The 14,159-nt window shown below is 41.6% G+C and overlaps 1 protein-coding gene across 1 annotated transcript in view; it reads right to left on the reverse strand.

The window, feature by feature from the left end:
* Positions 1–14,159, reverse strand: part of LOC138675002 (WD repeat-containing protein 64-like) — a 178,129-nt gene that overhangs the window by 71,182 nt on the left and 92,788 nt on the right. The window contains exons 15-17 of the mRNA XM_069762941.1: positions 8,489–8,598; positions 7,235–7,414; positions 5,122–5,197 (exon numbers count right to left, since the gene is read on the reverse strand). Of these exons, the coding sequence (XP_069619042.1) occupies positions 5,122–5,197; positions 7,235–7,414; positions 8,489–8,598 (366 nt within the window). The remainder of the gene's footprint in view (positions 1–5,121; positions 5,198–7,234; positions 7,415–8,488; positions 8,599–14,159) is intronic.

Here is a 14,159-nt window from a genome sequence, read left to right on the forward strand (position 1 = left end):
GGGCCATAATCAAAGGTGCAGAGCATATATGGCACAGCATTATAAGGAGCATCTATGGGGCCATAATCAAAGGTGCAGAGTATATATGGCACAGCATTATAAGGAGCACCTATGGGGCCATAATCAAAGGTGCAGAGCATATATGGCACAACATTATAAGGGGCATCTATGGGGCCATAATCAAAGGTGCAGAGCATATATGGCACAGCATTATAAGGAGCATCTATGTGGCCATAATCAAAGGTGCAGAGCATATATGGCACAGCATTATAAGGGGCATCTATGGGGCCATAATCAAAGGTGCAGGACATTTTATATGGCACAGCATTATAAGGAGCATCTATGGGGCCATAATCAAAGGTGCAGAGCATATATGGCACAGCATTATAAGGGGCATCTATGGGGCCATAATCAAAGGTGCAGAGTATATATGGCACAGCATTATAAGGAGCATCTATGGGGCCATAATCAAAGGTGCAGAGCATATATGGCACAGCATTATAAGGAGCATCTATGGGGCCATAATCAAAGGTGCAGAGCATATATGGCACAGCATTATAAGGGGCACCTATGGGGCCATAATCAAAGGTGCAGAGCATATATGGCACAGCATTATAAGGGGCACCTATGGGGCCATAATCAAAGGTGCAGAGCATATATGGCACAGCATTATAAGGAGCACCTATGGGGCCATAATCAAAGGTGCAGAGCCTATATGGCACAGCATTATAAGGAGCATCTATGGGGCAATAATGAACGGTGCAGAGCATTCTATATAGCACAGTTGTATATGGAGCATCTATGGGGCAATAATGAACGGTGCAGAGCATTCTATATAGCACAGTTGTATATGGAGCATCTATGGGGCAATAATGAACGGTGCAGAGCATTCTATATAGCACAGTTGTATATGGAGCATCTATGGGGCAATAATGAACGGTGCAGATCATTCTATATAGCACAGTTGTATATGGAGCATCTATGGGGCAATAATGAACGGTGCAGAGCATTCTATATAGCACAGTTGTATATGGAGCATCTGTGGGGCAATAATGAACGGTGCAGAGCATTCTATATAGCACAGTTGTATATGGAGCATCTATGGGGCAATAATGAACGGTGCAGAGCACTATATGGCACAGCTATGGGGCAATAATGAACGGTATGGAGCATCTATTTTTATTTTTGAAATTCACCGGTAGCTGCTGCATTTTCTACCCTAGGCTTATACTCGAGTCAATAAGTTTTCCCAGTTTTTTGTGGCAGAATTAGGGGGGTCGGCTTATACTCGGGTCGGCTTATACTCGAGTATATACGGTAGTCAGTATCACAAATAAACATTTACATCCAGGTACTTTATAAATTACATCTTCTCTGGATTTGTCTCTTCTTTTCATCTCAATCTAGTCTAGATACCATAATGACTTTTCATATTCACAGCTGTTCTATTCAGACCTTTCTCTTCTTCAGTCTTTTGCAGCACATTCCGACACAGTGCCCTTAACAATAAAAGTGTTATTAAAATGCCCTCTGCTTAAAAATATCTGTCCATATTATGACCCTAAATATGTCTCCAATGGTATATAACCTCCACATTATCTACTATTATCAGCTATAACCGCCACACCATCCGTCCTTATGAACCATGATCTATACCATGGCTGTCGACTCTCTAATTTTCTATTATACTTTCTACATTTCCACACTGTCCCACCACTATGCTAAACCCTCTTCATATTGTACCTCCATATATAGTATGGTCACCACCACAGCCCTCCATATAAGTATGATGTCCAAAACAGCCTACATGTATACTATGATGGTTCCCACAACACCCCATACAGTATTATGGCCCACAAACAACATCCCAAACAGTATGATATTCACCACAGCCCTCTATACAGGATAATCACAACAGCCCCCAGTATAATGATCTCCACAGCCCCATATACAGTATGCTCACCACAGCTCCTCATATATTTTGCTGTCCCCTCTTCACAGCCCCTCATTTCATGCCCTCTGCACAGCCCCTCATTTTATTCCTTCCCCTCTGCACAGCTCCTCTTTTTAACCCCATCTGCACAGTCCCTCACCTCACTTTAGACCCCCCATCAGCACAGCCCTCCCCTCACTTTATTCCCCATCTGCACAGCCCATCATTTTATCCCCCCATCAGCACAGCCCATAACCTCATTTTATTTCCCCAACATCAGCACAGCCCCTCCCCTCATTTTATTCCCCCGTCTGCACAGACCCTCATTTTACGCCCCACTGCACAGTAATATATTTAAAAAAAACCTCATACTCTCTGAATCCCGGCTCTTGTTGACTTCTCTTCTTCTGTGAAGTGCCGAAGTGAATGCTGGATGGTGCAATAATATCACTGCACCGCGCCATCCAACGTCCCCTGCATGCGTCTTCTCCAACAAGACGCGTGCCAGAAGTGGCCTGCGCTTTGCTAGAGATCCCGCCGGAGCAGGGGAGATGTCAGCTCCTCTTTTCCTTTCCCGAGCAGCACACACAGCAATTGCAATCTAGGTGCCTACTCTGCCAACCCCTCGTTGGAACGGTGCCAGCAGTGCTGGGATGATGTCGGCTCCAGGTCTCCAACTGCTCTCATGATATTGTTATGCTCTAAGGCTACGTTCACACTAGCGTTGCGCCGCCCTGCGTCGGCGACGCAACGCGCGAAAAAACGCGCACAAACGCACGCAAAAACGCGCGCGTTTTGCGACGCGTGCATCGTTTTTTGACGAGAATTGGACGCACAGAAAATGCAACTTGTTGCATTTTCTTGCGTCCGACGCTAGCGTCGTAAACGACGCAAATGTCAAAAAACGCCACCCAAAAAACGCACGCGTCCCCTATGTTAAACATAGGGGCGCGTCGCCGCTGCGTCACCGCTGCGTCGCCGGCGCAACAGCGATTCACATTGGCGGAACGCCAATGTGAACGTAGCCTTAGGGATGTGCTTTTGCTATGGGTTTTTTTCTACTCATCTTTCAAAAGGTAAAAAAATGGGCAGCAGTTTACATTACCAACAAAGCGAATGTAATTTCTGAAATCTCATGCAGCGTGTCAATTCTTTCAGCGTTTTGTCTCCCATTCAAATGAACTGGGGGAAAAACGCCAGTAAACATGCATCAAAAATGCATACAAATTCTTAAATGATGACCGTATATAATGCTCCACCGATGAGCCTTTATCGCTTTTCTTCACACTACGTGTTTTCCTTGGGTCAAAAATGCAGCATTTTACAGTTCCAGCAAATGGATGGGATTTATAGAAATCTCATAGAAAACTCCTGCCCACTGTGCTTCTTATTTACTCAGCATAAACTGACCTGTGGTGCGTGTTTCAAATCTGCAGCATGTCAGTTTCTCTTGTGGGTATGCTGAGTTTTATGTGCAGATTTTCCCTAGACTTACTTTAGATGCAGAAAATCCGCAGATAAAAAACACACATTTTTGAATGCTTTTCAGCTGCGGAAACGCATGTGTATTCTGCACATATGTATGTAAATTAAAGTGATCCTGTCATAAACTACAGGCGTTGGCACTGTTACACTGATTAAAATGATACCTTGGTTTATAATATCCATCTTGTGGTTGTTGTTTAATCTTTGCAGTTTTCAGTTAATGAGATTCTCGTACTTTGGGGCGGGCCTGTGGGGGAGGGTTTATTTTGATGCTCTGGCCTCATCTTAATACTTGTGGGCCTTCAGTGACTTGCCTTCTATTTTAAATACTAAGCGTGTGCTGTTAATATTGTGGTCTTTAAAAAAATGTAACTCCAAAATGGTGATGCGGCGCTAACATCTATCGCTTGCTGATAGATGTTACTGCGCATGCACCACCGCCCTTTTGCTGGCACTAATTTTTTTTTTTTTGCTCCAACAAAAATGGCATTGGTGGTGGCACATGAGCAGTAGCATCTATCTGCAAGCGATTCCCTTAATCCGCGCAAGCCCTGCCCACTGACTGATAGCATCGCTTGCCAACAGATGCTACTGCAGGCGCCGCTGGTGCCATTTTGTTGGAGCAAAGACAATTGGTCTCCAGCAAAATGGCACCGGCAGTGGCGCATGTGCAGTATAATCTATCCTGAAGCGAAGGTCCAGTGACTTGTCATTTAAGTCCACAAGGATAACGAAACGATGAGGTCAGAGCACCAAAAAAAAGACCTGCCCACTGGCCCGCCCCGAAGCACCAGAATCTCATTAAAGGGAACCTGTCACCATGAAAAACATTGTTAACCTGCAGATATGGGGTTAAACTGCACATTATCAGCGTTATAATGCTGTCCAGTGCATTCACATAGCAGAATGCAGCTGGGAGTAAATTAACTTCTTTCTTCCTGTCAGCATTGAGTATTCAACCGTAGGGACGGGGTGGCGCCGGTTCAGTCACTATCTGAGTATACAGAGCAGCCACCGTAACAACACCGCCGGTCCTGACTGACAGCTGAGCCAGTATCAGTCAGGGCCAGGTGCGCAGTTACAGCCGCCGCTCTGTATACCCAGAGAGTGAATGAACCAGCACTGACACAACCTCCTTTTCCCTTTAACTGAAAACTGCAAACAAAGACTAAACAACAACCACAAGACGGATTTCTTCAAGATAGTTATCATTTTAATCAGTGTAACAGCGCCAACCTGACAATGCCGGTACTTTAGATAGCAAAATTCCGATGGCAGGTTCAGTTTAAGTTCAGTGAAGTCAAAATACCAGAAAGTTTAAAAAACAAAGCAGGGTAGAATAACACACCAAACAGACAGACTGCTGCATCAAAACCGCAATAAAAATACATGTTAAAAAAACGCACACAAAACACAATGAAAAAACAAAAGTTACCCAATTTAAATAATATGTGCAAAAATTCTGCAACAGGAAAAACTCACCAAAAGCTCATTGTGGGAACCTAGCTTAATTGCCCAAAAAACACAGGATATGATTTGCACCAAATTTGCTATCAGTGTTTGACAGATTTGTTAACTCAATATACATTTATACGGTAGTAAAGCATACAAAAAGGTACAGTTATATAGTACATTCATCAAGTAATTTAGGTCAATCTTTTCACATACTCAATATACTCCATATTTTAGGTTTTTACACCTACCTTGGGATGAGAAAGAGCTTCAAAATATTTCAAGTCCTTGTTCAGTACTGGATCAAATTTTCTTGTTGACTTGAATCTAAAATTTTTTTTTAAACAAATTGTTATATCTTAGACATTTCTATTAAAAGACTGCCAGGCCACAAAATAACTACGGTAACCCCTTCTCGACATGCGCTGTACATATACTGCTCTGTGGGAGCTGCTTTTCTGCAAACAGCAGTACAGGTATGGCGCACCAACTACGTGGCCTCATGCTGAGCACCTTGATGATCTGTTGCGGGTGTCAGCTCTGTGTGAGAGCTGACACCCCGCAGCAACATCCATGATCAATGTTAGCACCAATTGTGCGCATTTATCCCCTCCGATATCGCTGTCAGTGACGGCGGCATAGAGGAGCATTGCACAGGGAATCAGATCACGATCACGTCCTGATTGTCTCCACGGAGACCCCCTGTCGCAAGTTGGCCTGTCAGATGCTGATCTAATACTCTGCAGTGCACATATGGCGTATTTCTACATTCAGCAGAAATTGTGGGACAAATTTTGGTGCCATTTTACCGTTTTCCCAGGATGAAAATGTAAAATTTGGGGCTAACAAGCAAATTTGGTGGTAAAAATGTAAATTATTCTTTCTTCACTGCCCAATCGTATAAAAGACTGTGACACACCTGTGTTGTCAATATAATCACTGCACCCCTACATTAATTCATTGAGAGATTTAGTTTGTAAAATGGGGTCATTTAGGGGTGTACTACTGTCCTGGCACCTCAGGGGCTCTGCCAATGTAAAATGGCAGCCTCAAACCAGTGCAGCAAAATTTGCACTGTAATTTGGCGCTACTTCCCTTCTGAGCTTTGCACTGTGCCTCAAAAGTAGTTTTCGACCACATATGGGTATCAGTGAACTCAAGAGAAATGGAAAAACAGTTTTTAGGGTCCATTTTCTTCTGTTACCCTTGTGAAAATACAAAATGTAAAGCTAAAAAAAGATTTTTGCAAGAAAAATGTGGTATTTTTATTTTCACGGCTTAACGTTATAAACTTCTGTGAAGCACCTGGGGGTTCAAGGTGCTCAATACACATCTAGATAAATTCCAAATGGGGTCTAGTTTCCACAATGGTTTACCACGTACAGTACTGTCTGGATTCAGCATAGGGTTTAACCCCTTCGCCCCAAAGCCTGTCTTCACCTTCCTGACCAGGCCAATTTTTACAATTTTGACCACTGTCACTTTATGAGGTCATAACTCTGGAACTCTTCAATGGATCCTGATGATTCTGAGAAAGTTTTCTTGTCACATATTGTACTTTATGATAGTGATAACATTTTTTGGATATATCTTGCATTTATTTGTGAAAAAAACTGAAATTTGGTGAAAATTTTGAAAATTTCGCAATTTTCAAACTTTTAGATTTTATGCCCTTAAATCAAAGAGTCATATCGCACAAAATAGTTAATAAATAACACATGTCTATTTTACATCAGCACAATTTTGGAAACAATTTTTTTTGTTAGGAAGTTAAAAGGGTTAAAAGTTGACCAGCGATTTCTCATATTTACAACAAAATTTGCAGAACCATTTTTTAGGGACCACCTTAAATTTGAAGTGACTTTGAAGTGACCTATATGACAGAAAATACCCAAAAATGACAAGATTCTAAAAACTGCACCCCTCAAGGTACTCAAAACAACATTCAAGAAGTTTATTAACCCTTCAAGTGATTCACAGGAATTTTTGGAATGTGGAAGTAAAAAATAAACATTTGCTTTTCTTTCACTAAAATTTTCCTTTAGACCTACGGTAACTTTTTTACTTTTTACTTTCACAAGGGTAACAGGAGACATAATGTTCCCTAAAAGAAAAAGAAAATCTCCTGGCCCCAAGATGTAATAATATTAAAACAACGGTTCATAGAATTGTATGCATGTTTAAACATACACACCCATAGCCATAAAAACCTATGATCTGGGGTCAGGTATGGCAAACTCTTAGAGAATGTTAGTTACAACATTTCAAGTATCATTTGTACAATACCATATGATCATATACCGTAATTAATTATAAATGCAAGAAAGATTTTTTTTCATATTACTTGCAAACAATGTACCGTACCTTTCATTGACAAAGACAAGTGGCAATTCATAGTTTTTCTTCTTAACTATTTCGGATTCACTTTGAGCAGGCATCTCATGTATATCGAATGGTAGAATTAATTCCTTGGGATCAGTTAATACATAAGCTCTTCTCTGCCCAAAGTATCCAATGTAATGCCCATTTGAAGCATGCCACAGTCTGCAGATAAAACATTTACACGTTTTGTAAGATATAGGTGTACAACTTAATAGTTCAAAGGGTTGTCCAGTATTGCGATTAAAGTCTTCAGCCACTTTACGTGCCTGCAGAATTCTATAGGTAGCATGCTCTTATGATTCTCTGGTGTTGACATCAAAAGTAAGGGTTCACATGACCGAAAGTATACTATTTTAATGTATGGGGTCACATGCTAACTAGACGTGCTCAGCCTTGCTCGGTCTTGCTCAATGCAAGTGATTAGTGAGTCTGAGCATGTCTAGTCAGAATGTGGCCAGAAGTATGCAAATTGGGCAGCATGATGGCTCAGTGGTTAGCACTGTTGGTTTCCAGTGCTGAGGTCTTGGGTTCAATCCCACCAAGGACAACATCTGTAAGGAGTTTGTATGTTCTCCCTGTGTTTGCATGGGTTTCCTCTGGGTTCTCCAGTTTCCTCCCACTCTCCAAAGACATACTGATAGGGAATTCAGATAGTAAGCTCATATGGGGACAGTGAGGATGATGTCTGTAAAGCGCTGCAGAAAATGTTGATGCTATAAGGTTCTGTTCACATGTTGTGTTTTTTTCTGCAGGTAAAACCTGTTCTCTTAGCAGTAAAGAAGCTGAGTACAAAAATCAAGTCTTTTTGAGTTTTTGCTGCATTTTTATGCTTACCCATTGCTTTCTATGGGTGAAAAATGCTGAAAGAATTGACATTCTGTAATTTGCAGAAGTGCAGCAGATTTCCAAATCAGTCAGGAAAAAAAAAACAATGTGTATGCATGAGATTTCTGAAGCCTGATAGCGTTTGCTGGTACTGTAAAATGCACATTAAAATTAACACAAAAATAATAAGAAAAAATGCAACGTGTGAACATAGCCAAAAAGTAAGAATTATAATAAATTACATACTTGTATAGTCAAGTTATCACCAGCTCTTGCGACCGCCACTTTTGCAATGTGCACACAGTAAGAAGTCAAAAGTCTGCACTCACAAGGATTGACTACAGATTTTTATCAAAAGATGAGACAACTCCTTTAAGGAAAATCGATCAGCTATAAAATAAACTCAGCTACCTAATAGATCCATCAACAGATGCAGATATCACAATACTCGTGCTGTCCTCATAATATATGCTGGTTATTTTCAGAGTATGGGCCTTCCAGCAAAGCTGCTGCTTTAATGTCTGCAGGAATAATATAATTTAGGTAGAAATCGCATATGTAAACTGTCTAGCTTTAACTGCGCAATTCTTATCCATAAAGTGAAAAAATGAGAAAAAAAAGCAGCTAGAATGGCTCATCCATTCGAAAAGTGGCAATCTGATTATGAGTTGCACTGAGCTACCCATTACCATTTAGAGAAAAAAAAATTGTGGAATCTTATTTTCTGATTGGTTGTTTTCATTTGTAACAAAGAACGATTGGGAATCACTTCACAATGCATCAGATTTTCTATTTGTTTTTTTAATTAATAAAAACATTACCAAAGAGTATTTTCAGCTATCATTGACGGTAATCGTTAGACAGTGCCATCTATTCGATGTGTAGAGAAAGCTTTTTGTTCTATGCTTTTGGCACTGTATGACTCCAGCAATTTAGATTAAAGCTATCAAAGCCCTCATGTACTCATTGTACTTGGAGATGCAATCTGACTTGGAGGTCACTGCAGTGGTACCTCTTACTATGGTGGGGGTGCTACCATTTCTGGGAATTCTGGCCAAAATATGTACATTGGGATGAAGATGATGATGAAATAACAACTATGGTCCAGCAGTGAATGCACCAAATCCCATACAATGTTCCCACTCACTCTGAGGAGTTTTATTCTATACTGCTTGTGACCATTGTCTGAAAGCCCTTCAACACTATAGACATGTGGAAAATTGAAGTGTTAAATAAAATATCAGCACCCCAATATTAGCTTCTTCAGTATCCCCCATATAAAACACAAGGCCCTAAAACATCATAATCTCCACTATATCCACATAAGTGCATTTAGCATGAGATATGCATTTTTTAGCATTAAACTGGTGGCAGTGGGGTACCATGCAGCCTCTACGGGACCTGCGAGCCTGCTAGTGCCAGCACCCACCTCGTATCGGCATCCAGGATGCCGATATAGTTTAAGGCAATGATGGAGGAGTGAGCGTCAGGTGATTCTCCCACCTCCATCATTCTCCATTTTCATCTGACGGCTAAATGCAGCGAGAACGTTGACGTCATTACAAGGTGCCTGCTGTGCCGAGACATGCTAAGCAGACCAGAGCAGCAACGGACCAGGGAGAGGTGAGTACTTAATTTATTTTTTAGATTAATGGGTGCTTGCGGGACCCATTATATTATGTTAAATAAATAAGGCAGCACACTGCAGCGCTAGAACATACAAACTTGAAATACGAAATTTGAACTGCATTACTGCACTAGAAATATGAAAAATGAGAGCGTTTAGCGCATAAAAATGGCCAATTTTATGTGTACCTGGTAGCCACTTTACGGCATCTCTCTTATACCAGGTCCTACGCTTGCCCTACCTCGCTGAGAATAAACGTCTCCATCTGAATGGGTACATGTGAAACCTCTTCCTAGACTAAAATTCTCTCTCTCTATGGAGGGGTATTGGACCTGCTGTAATTAAAACACCTGTGGCTAGAAGGCGGAGTGCACGATCAGAAGGCTAGAGAATACATTTCAAAAACCTGACCTGCACATCCAAACATAGACTAAGTGTGAACAGGTGCTGAACCTAGAGTCGCCAACTCGTATACAGTTAAATAAATAAGGCAGCACACTGCAGCGCTAGAACATACAAACTTGAAATACGAAATTTGAACTGCATTACTGCACTAGAAATATGAAAAATGAGAGCGTTTAGCGCATAAAAATGGCCAATTTTATGTGTACCTGGTAGCCACTTTACGGCATCTCTCTTATACCAGGTCCTACGCTTGCCATACCTCGCTGAGAATAAATGTCTCCATCTGAATGGGTACATGTGAAACCTCTTCCTAGACTAAAATTCTCTCTCTCTATGGAGGGGTATTGGACCTGCTGTAATTAAAACACCTGTGGCTAGAAGGCGGAGTGCACGATCAGAAGGCTAGAGAATACATTTCAAAAACCTGACCTGCACATCCAAACATAGACTAAGTGTGAACAGGTGCTGAACCTAGAGTCGCCAACTCGTATATAGTTAAATAAATAAGGCAGCACACTGCAGCGCTAGAACATACAAACTTGAAATACGAAATTTGAACTGCATTACTGCACTAGAAATATGAAAAATGAGAGCGTTTAGCGCATAAAAATGGCCAATTTTATGTGTACCTGGTAGCCACTTTACGGCATCTCTCTTATACCAGGTCCTACGCTTGCCCTACCTCGCTGAGAATAAACGTCTCCATCTGAATGGGTACATGTGAAACCTCTTCCTAGACTAAAATTCTCTCTCTCTATGGAGGGGTATTGGACCTGCTGTAATTAAAACACCTGTGGCTAGAAGGCGGAGTGCACGATCAGAAGGCTAGAGAATACATTTCAAAAACCTGACCTGCACATCCAAACATAGACTAAGTGTGAACAGGTGCTGAACCTAGAGTCGCCAACTCGTATATAGTTAAATAAATAAGGCAGCACACTGCAGCGCTAGAACATACAAACTTGAAATACGAAATTTGAACTGCATTACTGCACTAGAAATATGAAAAATGAGAGCGTTTAGCGCATAAAAATGGCCAATTTTATGTGTACCTGGTAGCCACTTTACGGCATCTCTCTTATACCAGGTCCTACGCTTCCCCTACCTCGCTGAGAATAAACGTCTCCATCTGAATGGGTACATGTGAAACCTCTTCCTAGACTAAAATTCTCTCTCTCTATGGAGGGGTATTGGACCTGCTGTAATTAAAACACCTGTGGCTAGAAGGCGGAGTGCACGATCAGAAGGCTAGAGAATACATTTCAAAAACCTGACCTGCACATCCAAACATAGACTAAGTGTGAACAGGTGCTGAACCTAGAGTCGCCAACTCGTATATAGTTAAATAAATAAGGCAGCACACTGCAGCGCTAGAACATACAAACTTGAAATACGAAATTTGAACTGCATTACTGCACTAGAAATATGAAAAATGAGAGCGTTTAGCGCATAAAAATGGCCAATTTTATGTGTACCTGGTAGCCACTTTACGGCATCTCTCTTATACCAGGTCCTACGCTTGCCCTACCTCGCTGAGAATAAACGTCTCCATCTGAATGGGTACATGTGAAACCTCTTCCTAGACTAAAATTCTCTCTCTCTATGGAGGGGTATTGGACCTGCTGTAATTAAAACACCTGTGGCTAGAAGGCGGAGTGCACGATCAGAAGGCTAGAGAATACATTTCAAAAACCTGACCTGCACATCCAAACATAGACTAAGTGTGAACAGGTGCTGAACCTAGAGTCGCCAACTCGTATATAGTTAAATAAATAAGGCAGCACACTGCAGCGCTAGAACATACAAACTTGAAATACGAAATTTGAACTGCATTACTGCACTAGAAATATGAAAAATGAGAGCGTTTAGCGCATAAAAATGGCCAATTTTATGTGTACCTGGTAGCCACTTTACGGCATCTCTCTTATACCAGGTCCTACGCTTGCCCTACCTCGCTGAGAATAAACGTCTCCATCTGAATGGGTACATGTGAAACCTCTTCCTAGACTAAAATTCTCTCTCTCTATGGAGGGGTATTGGACCTGCTGTAATTAAAACACCTGTGGCTAGAAGGCGGAGTGCACGATCAGAAGGCTAGAGAATACATTTCAAAAACCTGACCTGCACATCCAAACATAGACTAAGTGTGAACAGGTGCTGAACCTAGAGTCGCCAACTCGTATATAGTTAAATAAATAAGGCAGCACACTGCAGCGCTAGAACATACAAACTTGAAATACGAAATTTGAACTGCATTACTGCACTAGAAATATGAAAAATGAGAGCGTTTAGCGCATAAAAATGGCCAATTTTATGTGTACCTGGTAGCCACTTTACGGCATCTCTCTTATACCAGGTCCTACGCTTGCCCTACCTCGCTGAGAATAAACGTCTCCATCTGAATGGGTACATGTGAAACCTCTTCCTAGACTAAAATTCTCTCTCTCTATGGAGGGGTATTGGACCTGCTGTAATTAAAACACCTGTGGCTAGAAGGCGGAGTGCACGATCAGAAGGCTAGAGAATACATTTCAAAAACCTGACCTGCACATCCAAACATAGACTAAGTGTGAACAGGTGCTGAACCTAGAGTCGCCAACTCGTATATAGTTAAATAAATAAGGCAGCACACTGCAGCGCTAGAACATACAAACTTGAAATACGAAATTTGAACTGCATTACTGCACTAGAAATATGAAAAATGAGAGCGTTTAGCGCATAAAAATGGCCAATTTTATGTGTACCTGGTAGCCACTTTACGGCATCTCTCTTATACCAGGTCCTACGCTTGCCCTACCTCGCTGAGAATAAACGTCTCCATCTGAATGGGTACATGTGAAACCTCTTCCTAGACTAAAATTCTCTCTCTCTATGGAGGGGTATTGGACCTGCTGTAATTAAAACACCTGTGGCTAGAAGGCGGAGTGCACGATCAGAAGGCTAGAGAATACATTTCAAAAACCTGACCTGCACATCCAAACATAGACTAAGTGTGAACAGGTGCTGAACCTAGAGTCGCCAACTCGTATATAGTTAAATAAATAAGGCAGCACACTGCAGCGCTAGAACATACAAACTTGAAATACGAAATTTGAACTGCATTACTGCACTAGAAATATGAAAAATGAGAGCGTTTAGCGCATAAAAATGGCCAATTTTATGTGTACCTGGTAGCCACTTTACGGCATCTCTCTTATACCAGGTCCTACGCTTGCCCTACCTCGCTGAGTATAAACGTCTCCATCTGAATCGGTACATGTGAAACCTCTTCCTAGACTAAAATTCTCTCTCTCTATGGAGGGGTATTGGACCTGCTGTAATTAAAACACCTGTGGCTAGAAGGCGGAGTGCACGATCAGAAGGCTAGAGAATACATTTCAAAAACCTGACCTGCACATCCAAACATAGACTAAGTGTGAACAGGTGCTGAACCTAGAGTCGCCAACTCGTATATAGTTAAATAAATAAGGCAGCACACTGCAGCGCTAGAACATACAAACTTGAAATACGAAATTTGAACTGCATTACTGCACTAGAAATATGAAAAATGAGAGCGTTTAGCGCATAAAAATGGCCAATTTTATGTGTACCTGGTAGCCACTTTACGGCATCTCTCTTATACCAGGTCCTACGCTTGCCCTACCTCGCTGAGAATAAACGTCTCCATCTGAATGGGTACATGTGAAACCTCTTCCTAGACTAAAATTCTCTCTCTCTGTGGAGGGGTACTGGACCTGCTGTAATTAAAACACCTGTGGCTAGAAGGCGAAGTGCACGATCAGAAGGCTAGAGAATACATTTCAAAAACCTGACCTGCACATCCAAACATAGACTAAGTGTGAACAGGTGCTGAACCTAGAGTCGCCAACTCGTATATAGTTAAATAAATAAGGCAGCACACTGCAGCGCTAGAACATACAAACTTGAAATACGAAATTTGAACTGCATTACTGCACTAGAAATATGAAAAATGAGAGCGTTTAGCGCATAAAAATGATAGGGCAAGCGTAGGACCTGGTATAAGAGAGATGCCGTAAAGTGGCTACCAGG

Source organism: Ranitomeya imitator, chromosome 1, assembly GCF_032444005.1.
Source record: "Ranitomeya imitator isolate aRanImi1 chromosome 1, aRanImi1.pri, whole genome shotgun sequence".
NCBI classification, from domain to species: Eukaryota; Metazoa; Chordata; class Amphibia; order Anura; family Dendrobatidae; genus Ranitomeya; species Ranitomeya imitator.